The following is a 25,649-nucleotide window of genomic DNA, read 5'->3' on the forward strand; positions in this document are numbered from 1 at the left end:
CAAACCGCAGCATGAAATACCGGTGTCGCCCAAAGAAGGACTTCACCACAAGCTCAGATAAAAGGCCGCTGAGGGCCGAGCTTAGGAACCCAGACTCGGCGGTGACAAGAGCTGAGTTGCTACCCCGTCTCTGCCGCAGACTCATGGTGGGACTTTGGCAACCTACCTACCTCGCCGAGCCTCGGTGTCACCATCTGGAATGTGGAGAAACCTGCCTCCAAGGCGTGAGAGAGCATGACGACAACACACGGACAGGCAATCAAAGGCAATCACTGTAATTTTCTAGACTGTGAGGCCCGTGAGGGCAGGGGCAACACTGGCGTGTCTTACTGGGACGTCCCAAACATCTAGCACCAGCTGGCATTGTGGAAGAGCGCTTGAATGAAGAGGAAAGGAAATGACGCCAATGGATTTTGACTGCAGGAAAAGTCGAACTCTCCCAGGGAGAAACAGCACTGTCTATGGGGGATCTCCTGTCTCCCAGGGAAGGAGACCCCACAGCAGGGGTGGCCATCGGCTGGACTCCGCTTCCCTACCCAGGAAGACCAGGAATTTGCTGGATGGGCACACCGGGGTCTCCCTGACTCACAAACCGGAGCCCCACCCAGGGACATTACTGCATGAGACAAAAAGGCTCAGAAATATACACAGGGCTCTAAAGATGTCTGATACAGAGTGACCAAAATAGGCCACATAATGGCAATCACAAGTATATCCAGAGAACTCTTCGCCTAAAACCTCAAAGTATCGCCAGACCTGTTTTCGAATGAGGGAAAAGAATCCATTTCCCGCAGCCTGCCAATGTCCACCACTAATGGAATGAGCTAATCCTGATGGCCCAGCGGTGAATTCTTTATGATGTTCTGGATGGGACAGGGAATATGCGATGACAGAGATCCTAAGAGCGAGCAGCCGTTCAGCATTTACGTGTAGCAGTGCTGCTATTCTAAGACCCTGACGTTACCCAGTTGGAGATGAACCCTCTGAGGGGCCGTGAGGGAGACACAGGGTTCAACTCACTTTATAGCCGAGGAAACTGAGGCACAGAGCAGTTAAGTAACCAGTCCAGAGACCACACGGAGAGCACCTATAGGAAGAGCTTTCCTTGCTCTGCCTTTTCTAAGACTCTTAAATCAACAGCACTTAGGCTTTGACCATTTTTTATCCTCACAAACATTTTAATGCTTCCAGTCCCAGTATGGATGGTTTTGCCTGCAGATAGGTCAATTTTAATCCTTTTCTCATCTGATGTAGGTATAAGGAAATAGTTTCTTATCTACAACCCTGCAGGTCTACATTCCCTCTAATGACAGGAGAATAAGCAGATATTCAAGAGAATAAGCAGATAATTTAAAAACCTGCTCAGGAGGAAGGTAATAGAAACAACTCATTTTATAGACTAGGAAGACATTAACCACCTCATTTTTATAGGCTATCAGACATTCACTACTTGGCACAGACTGGAACAAAATAACTTCTACTAAAAAGGTCTGTTGGACCAAAAAAATCTATTGCACTCATTGTCACGGATCTTAGGACTTGGAAAAAGCTCCTGGTCTTGTCACTACCTGTTTGCACTGGGAACAGATCCCATGAGAACTGTAATGAGATGACAGTCTCAAAAACAGGCTCCTTGGTAAATGCTGGCAGAGTCCAAGAAAGTTAAAACAAAACAAAACACCCCACCAAGGTGCATGTGAAGGAAACAACTCCTGATTGAGACTACAGGCATCACCTACTACTAGAGGATAAAGTGTCCCATATGCACGCTGGGTGACTGTGCCCCTCTTAGACTCCTAGGAGCTCACCAGCTCGCTGCACAGCTTTGCTCTCCAGATCTCTCAGATGCTGTGTACAGGGGAGATGGGGGGCGGTTATGACCTTGTGAGACCGGGAACACCAATCACCATTACAAGGAGGGCTCTGTGATGACAAGAGAGGACAGAGGCGGCTCTCCTTATTTTCACCATGCAAGAATCTGTCAACACCAGGAACTCGGAACTCACCAGCAGGCTGTAGAAGAATTCATGGACAAAGAGCCCCAAGGCGCAGATCAGCAGATACAACAAATGATAGAGGAACTCAACATCAAGAACCATGGCCCGGTAGCCTCTGGTGAATGTCCCACAGTTGCCCACGAAGCTCATTAGAAAGATGATTTTATTGCAGACCTGTGAACAATGACAGGAACTGTCAGATAAGCACAGACTGTGCCAAGCAGCAGACTTCGTGAGAGCAGAGGGCGATTCTCATTCAAATGCATTTCAGTAAAACAAACAAAAGCTTCCTTTTGCAACAAGGGCCCACCGAACCCACCTGAGAACCATTTGCAGATCTAAGTCATTTCATTACTTTGCTTTTCAGGCATATTATAAGTTACGTGGCAGTCAAATAACTTCATGCGCAGCAGTAATCAAGTGGCATTTGTATATGACAAAAACAAAATTAACACATACCGAAATTAGGATTTTCAAAATGAGGTATGAATCATTTCAAGCATTCTTACATGACTTAGTCAAAAACAGAAGTCACCTTAATCTGTGAACCCTGTGATCAGTATGCTTAAAAGCAGTTTTTGAATTTCTGTTATACTCTAGGCATTGATAGGGTTGCAATTCAAAGAGAAACAGCCAGTTCTTGTCTTAAATTGCTCCTAATTTCACTGGGACAATGATACACTTCTTGGGGAAAAAAAAGTAAGGGACTTCTGGATATGAGTTGGGTTCCCCTGCCTCCCTTCTGGGAATAACTTCTCATTTCCCTCTGGAGAATCCATCCCCTTCCACGTGTCTGTCCTTGAGGTCTGGGTGGGGCTCCATCCTGGACAGTCAGAATATTGTATTCTCCTGGCAGTAACAAGTGGTTCAGGGGGAGAGACATGGTCAAATGGAGCCAGAGATACCCACTGAGATCTTTCCCGGACCTCCTGTATGATATAGTCCTGCCTTGGACAGAAACCCCATGCCTAGGACTCCGCCTCTAGCAACACCCTGGCAGAAACACCTGAACCAGGTAAAGGCTGGAGAAGAAGCTCTTTGGATGCATTTGGTAAAACTACCTTCTGCAACCCTAGCCAGGCTGGCACAGGTGCTGGGCAAATTCTGCCAGGCAATCTGGTGGGTTGGTGTAAGGGAGCTTCTCAGTCATCAGATACGCAGGGAAGCCGACACCCACAGAGAGCGTTCAGCTTTCTCAGACAGGCTCAATATCTAACCCACCAGTTGCTGTTTTTCTGATCTTCTACACTTCACTCATGTAGGCTCTTACATGGGGTGAGAACGCATCACAGACTCTGGGGGGTTTGTGTTGGTGGGGTTTCAGGGAAAACAACAAACAGCCGCGCTCTGAGTGACATCCCAGGGCCTCGAACACGCCCAGTCCCTGCTGTTGGCAACACAGGACCTTGCTTCGCTGCATCCGCTCTCCCCTGTAACACCTGCCCTGTTTTTCTCTGTTGCTTCACCAGCACACATTCCCTACTGGTCAGGAAACTGTCTCTGCTTCTGGCTGACCCTGCTTGATTCGTCTGAGCTCTGGCGTCCAGCCCCGCCTCTCCACGGCAGCAGCCTTCCCACCTCCAAAGGCTTCTCCCCCAGCAGGGGCAGCGGGTCTTCCCCCGGCTGTCCTGAGCCCTGCAGCCCCACTCCTGCCCCCCGCAGCGCTCTGCAGCCCTGCTGACCACCCTCCCGGCACCTGACCACCAGGCACCGCCCCGGCCTGCTGCACCAGCTCTCAGCTCTCCGACGTTCCTTCCCTGTCTGTCCACAGCTACCCTGTCTTCCCCTATATGCTCCATGTTTCTCTTCTTTTATTCCCTTTAAATAACTATTTGTTATAGTTACTTCAGCTCCCCACCAGCTAATGTTATTATAAATAGTAATTAATTATCTAATTTGAGTCTTTCCGCCAGCCAATATAAGTGAAAGAAGAGATAAAGGTGGGATGAAAGGGGCCAGAAACACAGAACTAATCCAGCCCACAGACTGTCTCTCTGAAACACTGAGCACCTCCCCTCCACGTGTTTGTTTCCGCTGCCTCTCCTTCCCAACAGACTCCTCCCAGAGCAAGGAGCCGACATTCCCTGTCCCTCTGCTCATGCAGTTCCAAATCCCAGAGCTGACGCGAGCTGTCTTGTCACCTCAAGCACAGCGAATCAACAAAGTGAAGTGTATTTGCACCCTGAAAGCTAGGTCTCTGCATGACTCAGTTTTAGCTGGCCGCATTCTTCTCCCGGTTGTCCTTGTCGGGGACTGACAGCGGGAGCTGTAGGCACCTCTTCCATCGCCTAGTCAGGACAGCGCTCTCCCTCTCTGCCTGGAGGACTGGCCCTTGCGCGAGCGGACGCCGCTCTGACTCCGCCCCCACGAGGCTGCTCCCTTCGTAGCTGCGACACGTGTGCCTCCCGTGTCCTACGCTACGACCCAGACGCAGCTCGTCACACCTGCTCAAAAGCTCTGCCAGAGGTCCTGAGTGGCCCCGCCTCCAGCGGCTCCCTTCGACAGTTACGCTGAGCCCACGTAACACACCACCACTTAATGAATTTTCTCAAGAGAAACTCTCTGCACATACCATTTCTTTGCTCAGAAAAAACTTGAGTCATTTCTCACTAGGGTTTCCCAATCTATATTCTATACAACAGCAATTCCAAGTGATACTTTAAAAAAAAAAAACTGTGGGCAAGTAAGTTTGGGACCCATAAATACACTGCTCCCCTATCTCAGAGATTCCTGACCCACACCAGCTTGTTAAAGTCTCCAAGAAAGCCCTCCACAAAACCCTTTTCAATTTGTTTAACCCAGCTTTTCCCACAGCAGTTTAACCTGGGGACCCCTTTTCACCTACGATTTATCAACTTGGAACCTGCTTTGGAAATGCTGACCTGGGGGGTGGGGCCCAAATGTGTTCCTAAAATGCAGCACCCAGGTTGCCTGCACAGGGCCAGGTCCTACATAGCCCTCCAGGAACCACAGGGGAGGTGCGACCCAACCGCTGGTCTGCTCTTGAGAACATCCAGGCCTTCCCACTGCTCTGGCCCTATGGAGCCTAAGGGAAAATGCTCTTCTCAATCCGGCTTCGTGGCCAGATCCTTTCCATTCTTTAAGACAGAACTTCAGCCCTGCCTCCTCTGTTTAAGCTTGTCGGCGTGAAGTGGTCTCTTTCCCCACAGTGCCCTCACTGCCCTTGCTATCTGATTCACAGTATCTGTTTGGGGACATTCACTGTTGCTCTAAGTTACTGTTAACCTTGTTTTGCAATATCACTTTCACTTGTGTACATTGACTTCAGCTTCCTTATATGCTCAGGGGCAGAAACCTTTAGAAAGCTAATTTTCTCCTTCCTTTCACCAAGAAACCTACAATTTATGATCTTATGAAAGCTGTCTCTACTTCCTAAGAAATCTCCTATAGATGTAGTTGGTGTTTATCCTTCAACTACAGTGAAAAAGCATTTCCAAATGTCACCACTGACTCTGAAATAACCGATTCTCCTCTTCCCTCCCTTCCTGCTGCCATCTATGACCAATTCCTCTTGCCTCGCCTCTCTGTTCAATGTGGTTCCCACCAAAAGTGGGTGCTGTGTCAGTATTATTGCCTAGAATCTCCTGTCCCAGCAACCCTTTGATCTGATTGGAAAAACTAACTTAAATCTTACCCACTTTCCCTCTTCCTGCCTCACTTCCCTAAAAATGAGCTCATCAGTGTCCAGGTAACTCATCAAGAGATTTCCTGTGCCTTGAGCAGGTTCAGAAGGCCATGTCACCTGCCGCTTCCCCTTTCTTCTGCCCTTGTAACAAAGGACCCACACAAGCCAGGATTCTAGGGACCCAAATGGAAGGCTTTCCTTTTTGCATGGAAACACAACAGAGGCTATGAAGATATTCCTACTTACATTGAAAGCCCCCAGAAGAAACAACGTGGGTTGTAGCCCAACGGAAAATATCAACCGTAGAATCGTCGAAGCAATTAAGGCCCGGATGCCGTGGGGCTTGGGGAGCGCAATGACGATGGCCAGAGAGATGAGCATAGCTGTCCACAGCAGCCCCGACCAGTGTGGCTCCAAGGTTCCTGGGAAGACAGGGCAGGGGTCACACACAGCACCGCTGTCACCAAGCACAACTGACAGGCCGGAGTGGGTTAGCGACACTCTCTGCAGTAACCTCTCTGGCCTTGTTTGTACCAATTCTCTGCCCCAGACATAACCCATCACATTCACATTTTCTTACCTCCAAGGCTTCACATGTGTTCCTTCTACCTGAGAAATTTTTCTGCCTCTCTTATTCCTCTGATGTCTCAGCTTAGATATCCCCTCTTCCAGGAAGCCTCTCATCTCCTCCTCCTACACCACCATCCCGGTCATCCTTCCACCTGTGTTCTCTGTACCCACCAACCAATCCATAGGACACTGCTTTCTGGTGGTCAGTTTGCTCGTCTTTGCCCCCATCGGCCCCTCCCAAGTGTCTCCCTCTAGTTCCCCGAGGGGAGCACCTGACACCCAGTAGGCACCCATCACATGAGTTGGTTCAGTAACTAAAACTCATACATGTGTCACACTTCCGTCTTAGCAAAGCGAACTGGAAGCCTAAACTTCTAAATTCTATGAAAAGTATGCAAAGCAGAATTGCAGGGCCCCCGCCTGAGTCAGATTTCTTCCAGGGAAGGAGGAAGGCAACTTCCATATCATTAGCATCATCATACAATTAGATTATCCTTGTAGTCAAAGAGCTTATATCAGTTTCTGTCATCTCTTGCTACTGCAGGTTCTATTTAGAGTGTCCCACGAGATGGCTGGTTATATAACACAAGCCACCGTGGCTAAAAATAAAGTTCTGTAAAACACTCATTAAAAAAAAAAAACCCACCCTATTTCACATGCTGTCACATTTTGAGTCTCTCTCAGATGTAAACAAGCAGCACTACATGATTAAGGCCACTTATATAAAGGTGTTTTACTTCTCCAGAACTGCCGGGACTGTCGCCACCCAGGAAAGGGGTCCCCTTGCAGGACACAGTCCCCCACAAGCTAGCTGCTGCCCTAGTCCCCCTAGGGTGCCCCCGCTGAGGTGTGCTTTCTCTCAAAACATTTTTCCTCCAGCCCCAAGCACTTCCTCTTCCCTTTGAATAGCCTTCAGAAGGAAAACCCCATTAGAAATGGGCACAAAGACGCCGAAGTTTTTCAGAAATTTGGGATGAAATAGATATTGAGGCATCTGCATCACTATTGTACATTTAATAGTTATTAGTTATCATACTAAGGTCTTTACATTGGTATCACTTATTCAGTCCTCTTGATCACCCTATGAGGCTGGTACTATTATATCCATTTTCCTTCAGAGGAAACTGAGTCTTAGGTTACATTATCTTGCCTAAAGTGACAGAACAAATGGCTGCCATCTACATGCCTTTCAAGTCAATTGTCTTTACTATGTCTAAAAAGAAACACATAAAATCCACCCAAGTTGAATGTACAATTTCATGATTTTGGGCAGCTGTATAATCACACAACCACATATAACTGCCAACACAATCCAGATAAACATTTTTAACCACCCTAAAAGGTTTCTTGGGGCCCCTTGCAGTTGATGCACTGTCCCATCTGCACCCCAGGCAGCCATTCATCTACCATCTATCTCTGTAGCTTTGCATTTTCTAGTTTCATAAAAATGGAAAAAAACGATCATTGGTAGGGAACCCTTTTATTCTTTCACTTAGTACATTTTTAAGATTCATTCAAACTATTGTGTGTATTAATATTTTGTTTTTCTACTGCTGAGTTGTGGCTCATTAAGATAGATATGCCACAATTTATTTATCCACTCAACAACTGATGTGTATTTGGGTTGTGTCCTGTTTGGAACTGTAATGAAAAATGCTACTGGGAACATTCTAGTACAAATCTTAGAGGGGTGTATGTTTTCATTTCTCTTGGACAAATACATGTAAGTAGATTTTTGGATCCTATGTATATCTTTAACTTTATAAGATACTACCATACTGTTTTCCAAAGTGTATCGTTTTTCCTTCCCATCAACAATATATGGGAGTTCCACTTACTCTGCGTCAGTCTTTCCAAAGCATGATATTGTTCGTCTTTCTAATTTTAGCCATTCTAGTAGGTTTCTAGGGCTATGCTATTTTGGTTTTCATTTGCTTTTCCCTGATAATTACTGATGTTAAATTACATTTTATGTGCTTATTGGCCATTTGTATATCTTGTTTTGTGAGGTATCTGATCAAATCTTTTGCCCACTATTTTAATTTTATAGTCTTCTGAGTTGTAAGGATTCTTTATATATTGTGGATATAAGCTTTTTGTCAGATGTATGTATGGTAAATATTTTCTTCCAGTCTATGGCTTTGTTTTTCATTTTCTGAAGTGTTTACTCACCATCTTAAACTGACTCTTAAGGTCTCAGTATAATAACTGTAACCAGTACAGTGCTTGTACCCAAATCCTGAAGGGGCTGATATAAAAACTTGCTATTTACCCACATAAAAACAATGTTGAGAAATAATACTAGACTCCAAAAATCCAATTAAAGAAAGACATCTTTGAGACAACTAGAGAAACATGAATATAGACAGGCTATTATATAATTAGTATTTGTTTTGTTAAATGATAATGGTATGATTATTATGCATATTTTTAAATATCATTATTAAGTTTGGAGTTGAACTGAAATATTTATGGGCAGAACAACAAGATGTCCATACTTCTTTAAAATCTTTCAGGAAATATAGTAGGAGGATAGATGAAACAATATTGGCAAGATGTTGGTAATTGTTAAAGCTGGGCTGATAGGTACATGGCACTTTATTGTAGTCTTCTTCCTACTTTTGTGTATACTTGAAAATTTCAATGTAAGACAGTTTAAAATGCAGTACTGTATTTGCCTTAATCATCACAGCAGACTCACAAATTCAGTGAAAAATCGGAAGCAGCCCTAGTTGTATGCTTTTTAAAGACTGTGTGACTTTTCAGTTCTGAAATAAAGGCGGCAAATTATACTTCTGAAAAGGAGCTTTTAAGGCCACTGGTGTTCTTGGCAGCCATAGGCCTTATAAACCCATAAAGCCCCATCAGCACTCATACAAGGTTATCACCACATTCAAGAGGGATGTTTTTCAGATTCTGGTTTTAGGATTCAACAAGAACACATACTGATCCCAAAGTACCTTCACATCTAACCAACCAGATTTTATTTCTAAGTAGGGCTAATACAACCCCCCTCTTAAAGATGGTTAGCTGTGGAGTAGAGGAAATGCCCCCAACACATCTTAGAAAAGAATGAAATGAGTCTCTCTGAGCATGAATTGATGGGCTTGAAGTGATCTCTGTCACTATATAACAGAAAAGGCTTCCTTAAAAAACATCAAGCTCCTTCTCTCTCAGGAGATCCAATTATGCTTTCTGTTTAGTCTGTCAACATGAAGTTCTAAAGCCCATGCTGCCAAAACAGGAAGCCTAGCCTCCTACAGATCAGTCAGACCTGCTGCCACACTGAGAACCCTGGCTGGAGGGTTGGAGGGACCTTTAGGAGTCACCTCATCCAGTGGGTCTCCAGCTTGGATGGGCAAGACACAGGATGCCCCAAAGACCCCGGGTGGGCCAGCAACTATTTTGCCCTGAAGTCCACAGGGATTTCCAAATCCGCACCAAGATTTCACAACCACTAGGACAATTTAAGCACCTTTTAGAGAGGATAAAGCATACCAGTTGAAGTGGCTGGCCCAGGGTCGCATGCTGGGCAAGTGGCACACCTAGGTATTTCACTGGACGAGGCTCATCACAGAAGGGGAGGGCAGCTGTCGGCCAACTCTCCCCAAACTTGGGCCTCAGGGCCGCCCCAAGTGACCACTGAAGAAAATGGTCAAGACATGTAATAAAAATTGATTTTAAGTATTTTTAAATAATTGGAGGGTAAATGAAAACACATCTAAAGTAATGGTTGAAGAATCTGCTGTGATGAGCATAGTAACTCCTGAGAAGTGACAGGAGGCCTGGCTATCACCTCCGACTGAGCCCTTGGCTGACCACTTCGCAGTCTTACCTCGGCTCACTGGCAGCCTGGCTAAGATGTCCCCTCAGAGAAAACTTTGTGGTCCTGTGGACCCACCAAATCTTTTCGGACAGAGGCAGTTAACGAGTCCTGACATGCCATTTAAAAGGAAAAGTCCCCTGGACTTGTGTTTAGGTAGTGCTTTTTTGGGGAAAAAATTCACTCAAATGGAGCTTTCAATAAAACTTAAGGCCAAACAGAAAAGCTAACTCCTCAAATGGGTAAGTCAGATACATACGTACCACATAACCCATTACTGCTTTTAAATTGGTCCTTAAATTAACTTTACTTAAACATACACATGCTGTTTTATTATGCATACATATTACTGGACTCAAGGACTGAGCCTAGAACTCACTCCTGTGCTGTTATATCTTAGTTTTGAGCTCTTTATCCCGTACGTTTCACACAAGGCAGCTCCCGGCAGGTTGCTACTTACGTATGTGAGGTGATTTGTCAAAACACTCTGTGAAAAATTTAGCTGAAAAGCAGACCTCCCTAGAGGCTGTAGTGGGTTTCACAAAGGGGGCCGTGGGTGTGTAATACAAAAAGAGCTTTTGCTGACTCTGAGCCCCACCAGTGTGAATGACTCCAGAATGCCATCAGGCAAATTGAGAAGCCCAGACAGCAAAATGCCCCTCCTGAGTTGTTCACCTATTCTCAGCAAAATATGTAGCATGTGCATACAGATGACTGGGAGGAGATGGTGGTGGGGGAAAATCCACCAAGACCTTTTCATGGTCCATTATGTGAATAATGGCACGTGGCTCCTAACAGGCTAAATATCCAAGGATGTACAGTCTGCAGTCATTCAGGTTCTGCCTCCCCTCCACTCCTTGCCAGAAAAAAAAATTCCAGAAATTCCTTACCAATTCTTTAGCTGAAATTAATTTCAGAAGTATGGTATGGGGCGGGGCAGGGCGATATATTGGATTGAGCATCACAGTACCTATGTTCCAGGGTTAGCTCTGCCACTAACTAGCTGTGCGACTACCTGGATCTCTCCACTTCCCTGAGACATAGTTTCTCAACATATAAAACAAGGAGGCTGATAAAACAATTTCTTACAGGTTTAATAGTGTACAGCTTCTTCTCTTTCTTCCCTGGTAAATAAATACGGAGCCAACATATGTATTATTTTAAGTTAGATTTAGAACTAAACATGTGGTAAAAGCCACGATCTCATCTTGTCTTGAAAATGGGTAACCGGGGCCCTACATATCATGCCAATACTTCCAGGGGTCACATGTGAGAAGCCAGCCATAGCTTTCCTACTGCTTCTAGGAGTGTCCTTGAAAAAAAGATATGGGTACCTCCTCGGACTCCTTTAAATGGGTAGAAAAACGCCACGAGCAGGTTCATCAGGACGGCCAGGTTGAAGGAGATGCTGCTCCAGACGGACATGTTGCGGGCGCACCAGTACAGAACGGGCTGGGCTGCGGAAATAAGGAAGCCGTGTGAGGCTCGGGGCCACGAGCCAGGACGCAGGGACTCCCGCGTGGCCCTTGTCCTGCTCTGCCCCCCAAGTCCGCTTCTGTTCCCACTTTTCACCACAACAGTAAAAACGACCATTTGTTTTGAAGTTGACTCACAGGCTGCTAATGACATCAGATTGGTTTATTTCTGTTTGGAGTACTTGCTGGAACAGAAGATGTATTTGGGGACAAGGAAGAGAAGAAAAGCAGAAAAGCTGAAGTGTCTAAAAGCCACCATGTCCCAGTCAACACCATCCGTTATGGAATCTGGGGGCTAACGAGCATTCACACGCCTAGTCCTTAGTTCCCCCCAGGCCCCCGGGACCAGATGAGATGCCCGGAGACACCCAAGCATTTAATTAGGTTTTAGAAGTGTGGGCCACTGGTGGAGGCGGACACCCAGCTCTCAGAGCTGGCCCAGCTGGCCCATTTCCACACCCCTTCTTTGCTCAAAAATCTTTCCTGACTCTCGAGTGCCTAAAAGCAAGACCACGATCCCTTTGCCCATACTGAGTTGTTTGCCATTTTCCTTAAGTCTGGTGATCACTCTGGCGGGGCAGGGAACGGGGAACGAGAGCTGATACCTGGGTAGTCTGCATTTCTGAAGGCTGCGGCGGAGAAAGGGTGTGGCACTGAGGCTATCACTAAGGGGCGAGAGCTACTTTCAGTATTGCTGCCAACATAATCTGTTGCTCCCTACAGGTGACAGCATGCTCGCAGGGCATTCTCAGTGTTAGAGCAACAGGCCTGTGGCCACGCAGTGTGCCATGGTGTATCCTTTTCCCCAGAAGTCTTCCTCGGTGGCACTTTACACTTAGACTGATGCTCAAAAACAGATGTAGCAGGAATAATTTCAGTCCCCATGCCAGAAGCAAAGTTTCCAAAAGATGGTCTCATTCAATGTTATCCCCACACACAGAAAAGTGTGGAGCATGTGACAGTGGCTCTCCATTGTGAACTCTCTTTGCCAGTGAGGTCACCAGTTAACATAAGAACAGTGGCCAGTGATGAATCCAATGGCCCTGTAACAAAGCCTACAGCAGCGGCCAAATCTTTGAGCGCGTCTATCCAAAATGAAGTTACAGCACAGTTAAATGGAGCCCTGGGGAATTTAATCATTGCTTGTTAAGTGTGCACTTGGTAAAAGGCAAGGTTTCCAAACTGTCGAGTTTTAGAGCTCTCAGCTTCTAGTTTTAAATCTCTCATTTTATAAATAAGGGAAACTGAGGCCCCAGCAGAGAGTGGAAGCTGTGGAGACCTCAGCACCCAGGTCAGTGATCCTCTGGGGCCAGTGACAGGGATAAAGATAAATGGCTCACATCACCATTCCATAGAGGGGCTGGCCAGGATTCAGTTGAACAAGAGATATTTTGTAAGTTAACTGCTGCAGCAAATTTAAGGTGAGAAATCAACTGCTCTGGAAACAATAGTTACATGGATTTCTGTGGGGATTGAAGCCCTTTTCTGATCTGGATATGAGAACTCCAGAAAAGGATGGAAGAGACGGATGGCAAGAAGGGCAAAGGGTCCATGTTTTTGGAAGCTGAGTAATGGGTGCCTAGGAAACTATTACATCCTCTCCACATGAGTGGATGTGTAAAGGCTCACAAGAATAAGTTAAAAAAGACAGGAAATGGCAAAGCTCGGCGATGCGTAGGCCAGCATTCTCTTCAAGGAGTAGCTCTCAACATCAAATGTGAGAGTAGCCACTGTAGGGTGCATTCATTTAATTATAATAAAGGGTCTTCAGTTACGGCATATACTTCAGAAACAAATCTTATTATAAGGCTGACATCCTACTTAAACTGTAGTGTCATTCTGAAAAGGAAGATTAAGTCCTTCAAGTCAACTGGGTCTCCCTCCAGGTACAAGAAGATCCTTACAAACCAGCCTTGATGGGCAGGGTCTTCTGCCTTCAGCGGCACATGGGACTGCGTCCCTGCCTACCTGCTGGAACTCCCCTGCCACTCCCCTTCCTCACAGGCTCTGTCTCTGCATGGTCTAGTGACAGTTCCCTGAACACATCCTATACTCCTCGGCCTGCGTGTACTTCCTCTCCAGTGATTTAAATCCATGTCTGCAAACTCTCTAATACTGCTCTCTTCAAGGGGTGCAGTCAATCCACTTCCCCTTGAGGGTGGGCTGGACTTAGCACCTTGCTTCTAAGAAACAGAAAACGGCAGAAGGGAGGGGCATGTTTCTGAGATTAAGTCGTGCAAGGCACTGCGGCTTCTTCCTTGCACATGGTCGCTCTCTCTCATCAGTCATTTGCTCTCAGGAAGCCAACGCCATGTTGTGAGGACACTCAAGCAGCCCTGTGTCCACACGGAGAGGATGTGAGGCCTCCCACCCACAGCCATGTGAGTTAGACATCCTTCAAAGGGGATCCTCTGGGTCCAGTCAAGCACTGGGAATGGAGGTAGCCTGGATGACACCTGGACAGCAACCTAAGGCACTGAGTCGGCACCCAGCTAAGCCACTCACAAATTCCCTGCCCTGAGAAACTATGAGAAAATAAATATTTGTTATTTTAAGCCACTAAATTTTCCGGCAACTTATTACACAGCAGTATAATGCAACTAGCATAACTTTTGCAGTGGGCAAAATAAGGGTTCCCCACCAAAGATGTCCACAGCCTAGTTCTTGGAACCAGTGAGTATGTTACTTTACATGGCAAAAGGGTCCTTGCAAATGTGATGAAGTTAAGGATCTTGAGGCAGAGGAATTATCCTGAATTATCTAGATGGCCCAATGTAATCACAAACATCCTTATAAGTGAAAGAGGGAGGCTGCAGGGTCGGAGTGATACGGCGTGGGAATGGCTCTCCTGACCACTCCTGGCTTCATGGATGGAGGAAGGGGCCAAGGAACACAACCAGAAGCTGGAAAAGGCTAGAAAATCCAAAAGGAATCCCCTTGGTTTTAGCCCATGGAGAATATTTTGCAGATTTCTGGCCTCCAGAACAGTAAGATAATAAGTGCATTTTGTCCGTGCCTCCAAGTTTATGGCCATGCATCATGGCAGCAAGAGGATATAAACACACCTTCCCTTTCCCCCGTCTCTTAGCCTTGTGTTTATCCAAGTCCTCCTGTCCTTCTAGATGCTATTTGCATCCCACCTTTTCTCAGAAGCCTGTCTTTCCCACATTTCTACCGTGTGTCACTGCTTGAGTACAGCCTTGCTCATAATTGGTCACTTAAATTACAGCCACTTAGAAATACTCCTGTGTTGCCTGTCCCATAAGTTGTCACTGGAAGGAATCACAGCTTATACACTGTGGACGACCCCCTGTACCCTGTAGCATGCTTTCTGCTCACTCGGGGTTAAAATGTGTCTGCATCAATTCACCTGCTACCTTATAGCAAAAAGACAGGATGCTCTGATCCCAGGTAAGCAGGACAGTTTAAATAACTGCAACCCAGGGTATCTGCTGGTAACCTTCTTTCCTGATTTGTTTGTTTGTTCGAACTGGTTCTTACTTGATGACTGCACTCCATGTATATTGAGCAGCAGACTTTCCCAGCTTTGCTCCAACACACATGATAATCATAAGGGAAAACCCCAAGCAAGTGTCAGCACATGCAGCTCTGCCTCAATTTCCTCTTTCATTGTGTCCTAGTTTTCTTATTCTGGAGTTTTCACTTCACTGGGTCTAAGAGCTGCAGAGAAGGTACCAGAGATGCAGTCAGGAGAGGATGTGAATACCCAGAAGGTGTGTGTGTGTGTGAGCGTGCGTGCATGTGTCATGTGTAAGTGTGTGTGTGTTGCATGAGTAGAGCAGGGAGGAAGGTTTCATAAAAGTGTAGAAACTGAGTACCTTAATAACATTTGCAGAAGAAAATACTAAGCAACCTCAGTCTCCAGAGGACCTCACTTTGTATCCAAGCCTGGCTCCGGACCAGCCAGAGCAGAGGTGATTCTCTGTGGTTCTTTCAGGTAAAGGTAAAAAGCAGCTGCATGAGTAAGTTAGAAAAAAATCTTTTCTGCAGATGTATTAAAAGAGAAATAAGCTACTTAGAGGAGAAACTTATTTCATTTTAATTGCACCTCTAATGAGTAGATTTCTCCACCCTTAAATATGTAAATCATGTTTAATTCAGTTATTATTTTTAATTTTTTTCTTATAAGCAGATAGCTGTGAGGCCAATTAAAAATCTTTCAGTTGGCAACTATAGCTGGCTTTAAGCTTTGCTGCAACAAAAGCTGTTTTTGAAACAAAGACAGACCAAATAAGAGAAGGTATTAGCTACAGTGCAGTGTAAATCTTGGGATGATGAGAGAGTCATTCTGCAATTAATCGAGCACATGGTCTTTCCTCCCCACTTTAGAGGGTCTGGGAGCAGTTAGGTCATCTGCCCAGGGCCACAGAGCCAGCGAGTGGCAGGAGTAGAAGGGAACTATGATCCCCCACCTCTTGGGGCTGAGGTCTTCCTACTACACTGGGCTGAAGACAGCACCCCAGAGAGAGGTGATGAGCAGTCTCACCTCACCAGGAAAGGTGAACACCCTTCTGTCGGTTCATAAGGCTCTTGGACAGCCTATTTTATTTATATGTGTTTGTATATATATGGACATAAGATATATATGTGTGTTTACAAATATATTACATATATTATTTATATATGTTATATATGTATGTATATATATATATTAAGCAATTCTGAAAGAATGAATATATCTGACCAGTCTCCTTAGTAGACCCCATATATTGACAGTTTTAGTAACGATTATGGAGGTTTAGATATATGAATTCAGGAATGTTCCCTAAAGCTGGAATCACAGACTATCCCAGGGAAGAAAAAAAAGCAACTAATAAGAGGAAGTTCTTTTCTGGTTAACATGATAGCTGAAAATACCAGAGTACAAAATGCATGGGTCTGTGGATCCCCTTTTTTCTTATTCCTTGAGCATGGAGCTGTGTCACTCCTCTTGATGCTTGAGCTGGAAGAGCTCCCAGGACACAAGGATTGTGGGCAGAATCTTACGGAGTCTGCTGTGGTCCCTGCCAAGGGGGACATGCATGCTGTGCTGCCAACGGCCCCCTGGCCCCTGTCAGACACCAAGCATGGCGCTAGGTAAGGCATGGGTCTGGCCCACCAAAATATCTTATAATGCTAAAGTGCTGGACAGTGAGGTGCCCCTAAGAGATGAATGAGAACGGAGTAGGGGTCAGGGTGAGAACAGGGCCTGCTGGTCAGCCTGCTTGCCCAACCCTCTCTGCCACCAGCCAGATTCAGGGGTGCAGGGAGGCAGGGAGAAAAGAACCGAGGCAGCAGCAGCAGCACACAGTCAGTCAGGCTGATCTGGGCTGGCTCAGACTGGTGGGCAGCAGCAAGGGGACAAACTCTCCCTGAAACTGACCTCTGACACAGCTTCCCCTCCCGGAGCCCCGCACCGCAGAAAGAGCCCAAAGATCACAACTGTGGCTGCAATCCCAGGGTTTCAAATAAAAAACCTGGCTCCTGACAGACAGACAGAAATAACCCCCGATCCTTTCTAAGTTGGTCACAACAGCCGGTGCAGAGCACACTGTCGGTACTGAAGGATCACATTAAAATCCTAATGAAAACCAGGAGCTAAGAAGCCCTATAAAAGTGTTTTCGAAGAGTAATTTCAACCCTCACTGGCTGGGCTCTGCCACAGGACTTGCTGGTGAGCAGCGGCCCCCATCTCACGTGGCACTTTCACAATGCCTGTGAAAGGACACTCGGGCCTAAAACCCGAGCTACCCTCTCGGAGGGAAACAGCAGCGTCTGCCGAGCAGTGAGCTAGGAAATGAGCAGCCAGGCTGCCTGAGCTTCCTACTCCGGTGCAGCATTCTGACAGCTCATGGCCTGGCCTTCATTCCCTTCCTTTTTATTTCCTACATCAAGATACCACAAAAGACATCGCCGAAGTCCCCCCACAGAGCCCTCTAACCTGATCCCGTCAGATGCTGCACGAAGGCAGCCTTTCAGTGGAGGCACCTTCCTGAGGCTGCAGCCCAGCTATTGCCATAAAGGTGTCTGGGTCTTCCTAGTGCCCAGTGGTGGAAAGTACTAGAAAGTGCACCAGTTTGCTCCTTGAGATCCAGTCACCCACCAGGAAGCCAGCCCAGGCCTCGGAAACCCCAGAACCCTTGTTGCAGAGGGGCCGCTGGCCCACCTCTCAGTTTCTTTTGCCAGTTCATCTCGTTGAAGAGGTCTTCGGAGCGCAGGAAGAAGTCGTTGATCTTGCTGCCTTGCTCGTCCCGCTCCGTTGTGTAGTATATCCGCAGTTTTGACTCCTTGGTTAGGAATTCACATATGCTGGGCACAGGGAAAACGATCTGTTCCATGGTCCGGTCTAACCGGACAATCTAGGGAGAGAAAGAGTGTCACTTACACAGTCATCTTTCAAAACCTTTCACTCAAGATACTTGCTGTCGGCCCTGGGCTTAGACATCCAGAATGTATATAATACATTCCTGTTCTTGAGTCTTCTCTGATCTTTTAACTGCTGGACTGGATCTTGTCTCTCAGATTGATATAGAAAACCGTTTTGATAAGTCTAGAGGAGTATTTCATGAACCTCAGACCCACTACTTTTCCTGTGACTAAGTTTTGCCTGGAACAATTTAAACTGTGTGTCGTGCACACATTCAGATGGAGCGCTAGGCTGGGCCTGTCCAAGAGAGCTTTCTGTGATGCCGGCGTGGCTCTGCACCTGTGTCTCTGCCCTGTCTAAAAGGCAGGCCACTACTCACACGTGGCCTCTGAGCACTTGCACAGGTGGCTCATGCCACTGAGCAGCTGAATATTTTAATATAAACAGCCACACATGGCTAGTGGCTTCCAGACTGGACAGAACTGTGGCACAAACTTCACCTAATGTCCTTTCTCTGACAGAAAATTTGGATTTTTTTCCTAGACAGGAATGTGGAAAAGAGATATTTGGTTTATCCATGTGTAGTGACCTCCTGTCTCTCACTTGTCATAGCATCTGAAATGTACCCCGCCTGAACCAGCCTGCCCATGCGACGCTGGTACAGCACTCCTTGGGGTTTAAACGAGCTTTGTTGGGCCCCACCCGGCATGGACACCTCACAGGGCTTCTCCTTGCCCTTCCTGGACTAGCTCCGTCCCCACAGGGGAGGTAGGCTGGCTGGGATTGTTCAAATTCCAGGACACTGTATTGAGTCACAGTCCCGGGGGGTAGAGATTTCAAAAGGGGTATGGATTGCCACTCAGTAAGGTCACGGCCTCACTCCATTCTTCCTTCCGAGGGGCCGGAGGAGTCAGGTGAGGCCCAGGTCCAACGAGAAGATCCAGTTCTCACTCTCCCAACAATTCTGTTTCCTGACGCAGCAAGATAGGTGACTCAGGTCATGCAGCAGTGGGAAACTCTCAGAGGTGAGACAGGTTCCCACGCTCTGCCTCCATAAATTCTGCAAGACATGGTCCTCAAACCACTGGTTACCACATCTAGGTGGAGAGATCAGTGCATAGGAATCCACTGTCACACTGATTCTGGTCTGTAAGTCAACCGTGGTATACAGGTGACTAGAACCTGGACACGAGCCAGCTCCGCAGGGGACCCTGGTGTACGCGCAGGGTCAGGACTCCTGCTGTCAAGAGCCTGCCTGCTTCACATGGTCAAGTGGGCTCTGGATCTCCTCAGGCTGGAGGAATATGATCTGAGTGGTGTGTGTTCAGCATCAGGAGGGAAAGGAGGAGACAGGAGGCCACCTGGCAGGAAGTGAGTCCTAGACTCCAGGGCTACCCAGCAGCCTCACTCACCAGAGCAAAGGGACCCAACGGGTCCCAGGGTCTGTGAAGAGGCCCAGGGAGTAACAAAGTGTTCTCTGCCTTTGCAAAGTAACACCCTTGGGTGACTTGAAGACATGGGTGGCTGGTCCAGTGCAGGATTTGAGAGATAGGGACACCATGCCTGGCCATTTGCCTCTATCATTTAAGATCTGCTGGCACCTTTGTCTGCAAACTTCTAACTGGGAGGCAGAAGAACATATCCCAGCCCTTCTCCCACCTCAGGCTGGGTGACCTTGTTTACACCTCTTAACCTGATCAAGCTTTCTGTCTTCTCCCCGGTGAATCAAGGAGCTCAGTGAGATGACCTCCAAGGTTCCATTCTCCTCTGACATCTTATATTGCAACACCTAAAGCATGTCTTTTAAGGCTCCAGAGGACAGAGATGGCGCTTCCATCAAGCTTCCAGTCATTACCAATAAATGAAGAGTATTTGCCCACATACACTGTTATGGTCAACTAATCAGAGAAATGGCACATTTTATTAGGACAGCCCAGGGACTTGAAATAGCAGATAAGAATATATTCTTAAAGAGTCTCTATCCTGAATATATTATGTGGCCCTGCAGAATCTGGGAATCCTTCACAACCTTTGTTCCAGCACGGATATTGAATTTGTGCATTTCCTCCCACCATCCCTTTCCGCCTGGAGACTGGAGACAGAAGCCTGCTCCCTTGGGTGCCAAGAGACAATGCAACTAACATAAAAAGTACCCAAGGGCTCTGGGCTCAGCCAGACCTGGATGAAAATTCAGCTCTGCCACTGATCACTGGACGGGTGGCACAGACTGGGTCTTAGTTTCCCCATCTGCAAAATGGGCATGACCCCATTTCACGCACAGGGATTAGTAAGGATTGTCGCATGTTTTTTTTTTTGAAATGCAGAACTGATTGTGTCATTCCACTGTGTAAAATGCTCCAACAGTTCAGCACTGCTCTCAGGGGACATCGAGACCTCGTATGAGGATGGCTGATGAGATTCCTTGGGTCTGGGCCTGCCTGCCTTTCCTACCTGACCTCGAGCTACTGTCCCTCCTGCTCGCTCACTTCCAGCTCCTCACGCTCACCTAGCATTTCCCTCCACTCGCCTTATTCCATGTCTGACAAGCTCTTCCCTCTGGGCTCTGCCTGTTTCATTCTTATTTTTCTTAAGGCCTGTGCTTATAGATCATTCTTCAGAACAGGCCTCTGTGACCACCACGATCTACAGCCAGTCCCTCTGATGGACTTTCTTATACCAACCCTCATGGTCTTGTCAGAATTCATAATGGGCGCCATCTCCTTGTGGGGCCTGCTAGGTGTCTGCCTTCTCGGTAGGCCTTAAGCAGGAATCAGGACTGCCCTGGCCATCACTAGATATTCAGCACTGTGTGTCGGACCTGGTATACAGTAGGTACTCACACATTCAGCTACTCAGACAAACAAAAGCATGCCAGCTTCAGCGCCAGGCATCGCACACTGAGGGCCCTCAACGCAGGCCTGGGGCCGGAGCGTGCTCCACTTTTACCTCTATCTGGGCCGTGTGCTTGGCATAAAACTCCAGAGCTTCATCTCCATCCACCTGGCCACCAGGTTTCAGCATAGTCTGCAGCTCTTTGTTATGCCGAGCCAACTGGAACACAAGTACAGAAAACAGGGGAGCTGATGACTCTCTGCAACAGGAACACATGCTCCATTGCCCCTCGGGTATAAAGAATGCATGACCACCTGGGCAAGCAGAGGGCCGAGGTGCAGGGGTCTTGCTGTATCTCACCAAGGTGAGCTTTGCAAAGCAGCTCTTTGGGGAGCTTAGCAGAATAGCATGGAAAGCTCGTGCCCACGCGAGGTCCCACTTGCACTGATTTCTTTAGCTAGGTAGGAGGGAGATGGGGTTTTCTGTATGGCCACACCGTGCCTCCCTTTGGAATGTTTCGAAACCTTCTCAGTGGCTTAACACTGGTAATGGAGCTGAGGGGCAGGAGACAGTTTTCTGTTCTCCTGCCAGCATGCCGTGGCAGGGTGGAGCAACCTCTGGCCCCATCCCGCCATTGCTTTATATCTGATTCCCACCCCTAAAAGAGGCGAAAGGGACAGAGCACAAGCCTGCAGCGGAGTTTCAGGCTGCCCACACATGAGCAAGTTCAAAGCACATCTACCTCCCGAAAGAGGAAGTACCTTCAAAAGCCCAGCCACTTGGGAAAAGAGTTACGAAACAGGGCATTTTGGTGCCAGGATAGGAAGTGTTACTACATCCCCCCAATAGGCAAACAGAAGGAGGTCATAATTACCAGTTAGTTCCCAAAGATTTCCAAAGGTGGTAGGCAGGGCAGCTGGGGTTTATTTCTTTACATTGTTAAGACAGACTCATCAATATTTATGAAAAACCTAACCCTCTTTTCAACTGTGTCCAGATAGTCATAAAATGACACTGCTCAGTGTAGAGGCATTTAAGAAATGAGGGGATTTCTGAGGATGTGACCCTACCACGGAGGAAAGTTGGAGTCCTGGAACTCAGCACACTGGGTCAGGTTACCAACAGTACCTGGGAGCCACATGAATACAAACAGCCCTGGGTTAAAGCCGAAAGGGAACAGTACGCTTAAGGGCACAGGCATCTGGGAATTCTGGCACTGGAGGTGAGCACCATCTGGCCAGGGGCCTGGGGGGGAGTTCGTACCTGGTGAGCTAGTATGTAGATGTTATGCCCCACGTTCCTAGGCGAGGCGGCTCCTTCCTCACCATTCTCCCCATCCTCAAATTCCACTTCCCCTTGCATATAGGCTTTCTTGATCACTTCCACCTGCAAGAAGGGGCAAGTCAAGAGAGCGCCTGTTTCCGGGAAGACCCAGCACAGGACCGGAATCCACAGTCTCCCGCCAGGGGCAGGCGCTGCCCATCACCTGATCTCAAACCCACTGCTCTTTCCTATGAGGCTTGGACACAGCCTCAGAATCCTTCACAACACTGCCAACACTTCTCAGTAGCTGCCAATGAGCTTCCCCTGACATGAGAAAAGAGACCCATTTGTTCTAACTGGACCCAAAGACATTCTAAGACAGCTTTGCACCCTTCTATTCTAAAGGGCACAATGGCCACAAAAGGGCCTTGAAATAAAATATGATATTAATGTTGGCTAGAAGCCAGACATCCTTATCTCTACACTTCCTCTTGCCATCTCTCCTCACCCCCCTGCCTTTGGCATTTCAGGAAAAACTAGTAAGAAATCCATTAGACTTTAGAAATAGCTGGTGAAACTATTTTCTCTGATTCAAAATGTTTCCTGTCCTGACCGGCCTACTCCACGTGGTAGTAACACCATTCACAAGTAACACCTACCAAGAACTTGCTATGCCAAGCACTGTGCTTAGTATTTTAACATTCTTTCTGGAAATTTAATGCTTGTAAAAAGTCGATCAGATATCAAATATTCCCATTTATTACGGATGAGGAAATAGAGAGCCAAAGGGCATTCCTGACATCACAGGGCTCGTGAGCTGAGATTCGGTCTCGACAGGCACCAGAGGACCCACGCGTGCAGCTTGTCTCCTGCTCAGAGCGCATCCCGCACACAGTTCTGAGCCTGCCTTACTGCTCCCCCACCGCCTCCATGCCAACAACAGGGGCTGGGCTGCTCGCTTCTCAGCCCCTCCCTGGAGCCCAGCAGAACGCTCTGGCCAGTTAGTTCCCAAAGATTTGAGCGTATCATTCAAGATTTAACCATGCAAAGAATAAAAACAATATGCCTTAAAACCTAAGTTGTATTAAAAATTAATCATTTTCTTTGATGATTCAGAAGACATTTCAGCTGCCTGCCTTGCTGCACAGCTAGTATTCTGAATTATTTCTCATTATCCAAGACCAGACGTGCAGAGGGTCACACATTTCTGCACTGACACCTGCTCAGGCCCTGGAAATAGTTTGGGACAAAAGATTCTCACTCCCTGAGCGTGTGGCCTGTCAGTTCTCCCTAATTCCAGATTGACCAGACAACATGTGGCATAGGATGTGGGGCCCGAGTACACACATGTGGGCATGTGGATACGTATGTACACACATGTTCTGGACATTCTGTGGACAGTCTCAGCTTTTCTTCTATGGAATCTTAGGACTGTGTCTATTCCGGGAAGCCTCTGACCCACCCTCATGAGCCGAAAGCGATGTTCTCCAACCAGCAGGGAGCAATCCAAGAAGTTGTGGCATCCAGAGTCCTGGGTGCCAACATTCCCCCTGCCAAGGTGGGGCTGAGTTCTTGCCTCCCGGGATTTGGGATGGGGTCTCTGCGATATCATTCTACTCCTGCACAGCAGTGCCAAATCCTAGCCTCTCCCCCACTCCCCACCCCTCCAGTTATATAAGCTGTTATGCAAGCGTGGGGAGGATGTCCATCTCAGGCTGAGAACTCACTCCTGACCTCAGAGATCAAAGAGCTGCACTCCCTGTTCACTTCAGTTAAAGGAATACATAAAGGGACTTCAGCCTGGTCCCAAGGGCACATTAGAGCGGCAGGTGGCAGAAAACTTTTTGTGCCCTGATTTAGGTCTGTCAGTCACAGTTTATTTGCGTGGGAAGAAGTCCAAATAGAGAGTCCCATCCTCAGATCGTCTCACAGGCTACAGCACTAACTCTCTGCCTGGAGCCACAGCCAAATGTGAATCTCACCCCTCAAAAATAAACAAGCCTGTGTCTTCTTTTTAAAAAAACCCAAAACTTTGGCACCAGAGAAACACTCTCCTGTTGCCCAGGCAATGGGCACCAAGAAGAGATGTGGATTCTGTGGCTGCGGACAAAGTCGTGGTGTAAGGGCGGGGGAGAGCGAGGCAGGGGAGAAGAGGAACCGCCACCCCCGAAGGGTTCACCGTGCTGCACGTTAAGGTCTGCCGTGAACTGTCTTGTCTACTCTTCAAAACAGCCCTCTGGACCACATGATATCCTCATCTTTTTGGGGATGTGGAAAGTGTGGCTGTGGTTCACGGGCCCGCCCAGGGTGACCAGCATGAAGGCAGAGCTGTGCACCTGAACTCCAGGCCGCTGGGCTCCCACCCCACTCCCTGCCGTCTCCCATGAGGGGCAACGGGCAAGGGAGGCTTCCGCGTGTGGTTGTGCAGAAGGGAGACGGCGCAACACCACATAGCCAATGCAACGCTTCCCTTCTCGACCCTGCTCGGGGGCCGAATCAAGTGTTCTCTTTATCCTTCTGATTTGGGGCATCTTTAACAAAGCGTAAGGAAGCAGAGCCCTTCGGCTGCCACAGATAACCACTCTGAGCTACGTGGGGCCAGGGGATCAGCCCTCCGACTCACCAGTTCCTTCGGCCTCATGTTGTAAAGTATCCTCTCTGCATTTTCACTGTCGTGCCTGCTCTCCATGATGGCCAGCAGCAACTTGGAAGCATTGTTCTAATTGGAGAAAGAAAGAAGGGAAGGAAAGGAAGAGGGGCTGCTTAGGGGCCAATGTCTCACTGATCCAGGCATGGCGTCCTGGCTAGATAGACATTTCGGCCCCTGGGAGAGCCACCGTCAAGTGCACGACAACCTCCTGCATCAGAGAATGGGCCACGCCAACTCCAGAAACATCTCTGCTGAATCTGATGTGGGTTAAAACAGCATGTATTTGTTTGGGCTGCTCGTCCCTAAAGCTACCTGGTTCGAGTCCTGGTGGAAAGTGGAAAGGCACCCATGGGTGCTCGTGGGCATGCAGTCTCTCTCATGATGACAGTGGTCAGGAAGAACCTGCTCTAGGGACCACTGAGGCCTTCAGGGCAGGCATGTTGTAAAAGCTGTTATTCAGCCTTGCAGGCCAGAGAAGGCAGCCAAGTAAGGTAATACCTCCCTGCCTTCAGAGAGTGCTACCAGCTCTCATAACCCCCAACATTATAATGAGGGGACAGTGAAGTGACCCAGAGGGGCACTGTATGCATGCCAAGCCATAATTTCCCATCAAGTTCACAGTGTCCATGTGCCCACACCCTGCACTTCTCAGCGTGACCTCATTTTAGGCCCTGGGCCTATGAGAATCTGTAAGCTTCCTTGTGTAGAGGACTCAAAAGGCCTTGTTGTCTGGGGTGTTTGGATGAGAGGGAGCAGTATTTTTTTGCTCTCCAAGCATAGGTCACAGCAGTTCAATCAGGTTGCTGTGCTATGAAATGGTGGCTTTTCATAGGGTAGAAATTTCTATAATAACTCACAGATTACTGGATGAGTGGAAAAAGCCACTGAAATGCTGATCAAGATCACATGAAATTCTGTTTCTTTCAGGCTCTCCTCATGCACATTCTGACAAACGGTAGCCAGATGCACGAGCTTCAGTTATGTGCAAGTCAATGCTCCCGCCCAGTTTGTCAAAGGAGTTAAAAC

At 47.5% G+C, this 25,649-nt stretch overlaps 1 protein-coding gene across 8 annotated transcripts in view; it reads right to left on the reverse strand.

Moving 5' to 3' along the window:
* The window catches only part of ITPR1 (inositol 1,4,5-trisphosphate receptor type 1), a 308,099-nt gene that overhangs the window by 34,265 nt on the left and 248,185 nt on the right, over nucleotides 1-25,649 (reverse strand). For all 8 annotated transcript variants that reach the window (XM_057507152.1, XM_057507144.1, XM_057507135.1 and 5 more), the window contains 7 exons: nucleotides 24,597-24,692; nucleotides 21,974-22,096; nucleotides 20,825-20,929; nucleotides 17,678-17,870; nucleotides 11,371-11,493; nucleotides 5,890-6,065; nucleotides 2,007-2,171 (listed from right to left, as the gene is read on the reverse strand). In XM_057507152.1, coding sequence (XP_057363135.1) covers nucleotides 2,007-2,171; nucleotides 5,890-6,065; nucleotides 11,371-11,493; nucleotides 17,678-17,870; nucleotides 20,825-20,929; nucleotides 21,974-22,096; nucleotides 24,597-24,692 — 981 coding nt within the window. The remainder of the gene's footprint in view (nucleotides 1-2,006; nucleotides 2,172-5,889; nucleotides 6,066-11,370; nucleotides 11,494-17,677; nucleotides 17,871-20,824; nucleotides 20,930-21,973; nucleotides 22,097-24,596; nucleotides 24,693-25,649) is intronic.

Source organism: Manis pentadactyla, chromosome 1, assembly GCF_030020395.1.
Source record: "Manis pentadactyla isolate mManPen7 chromosome 1, mManPen7.hap1, whole genome shotgun sequence".
NCBI lineage: Eukaryota > Metazoa > Chordata > Mammalia > Pholidota > Manidae > Manis > Manis pentadactyla.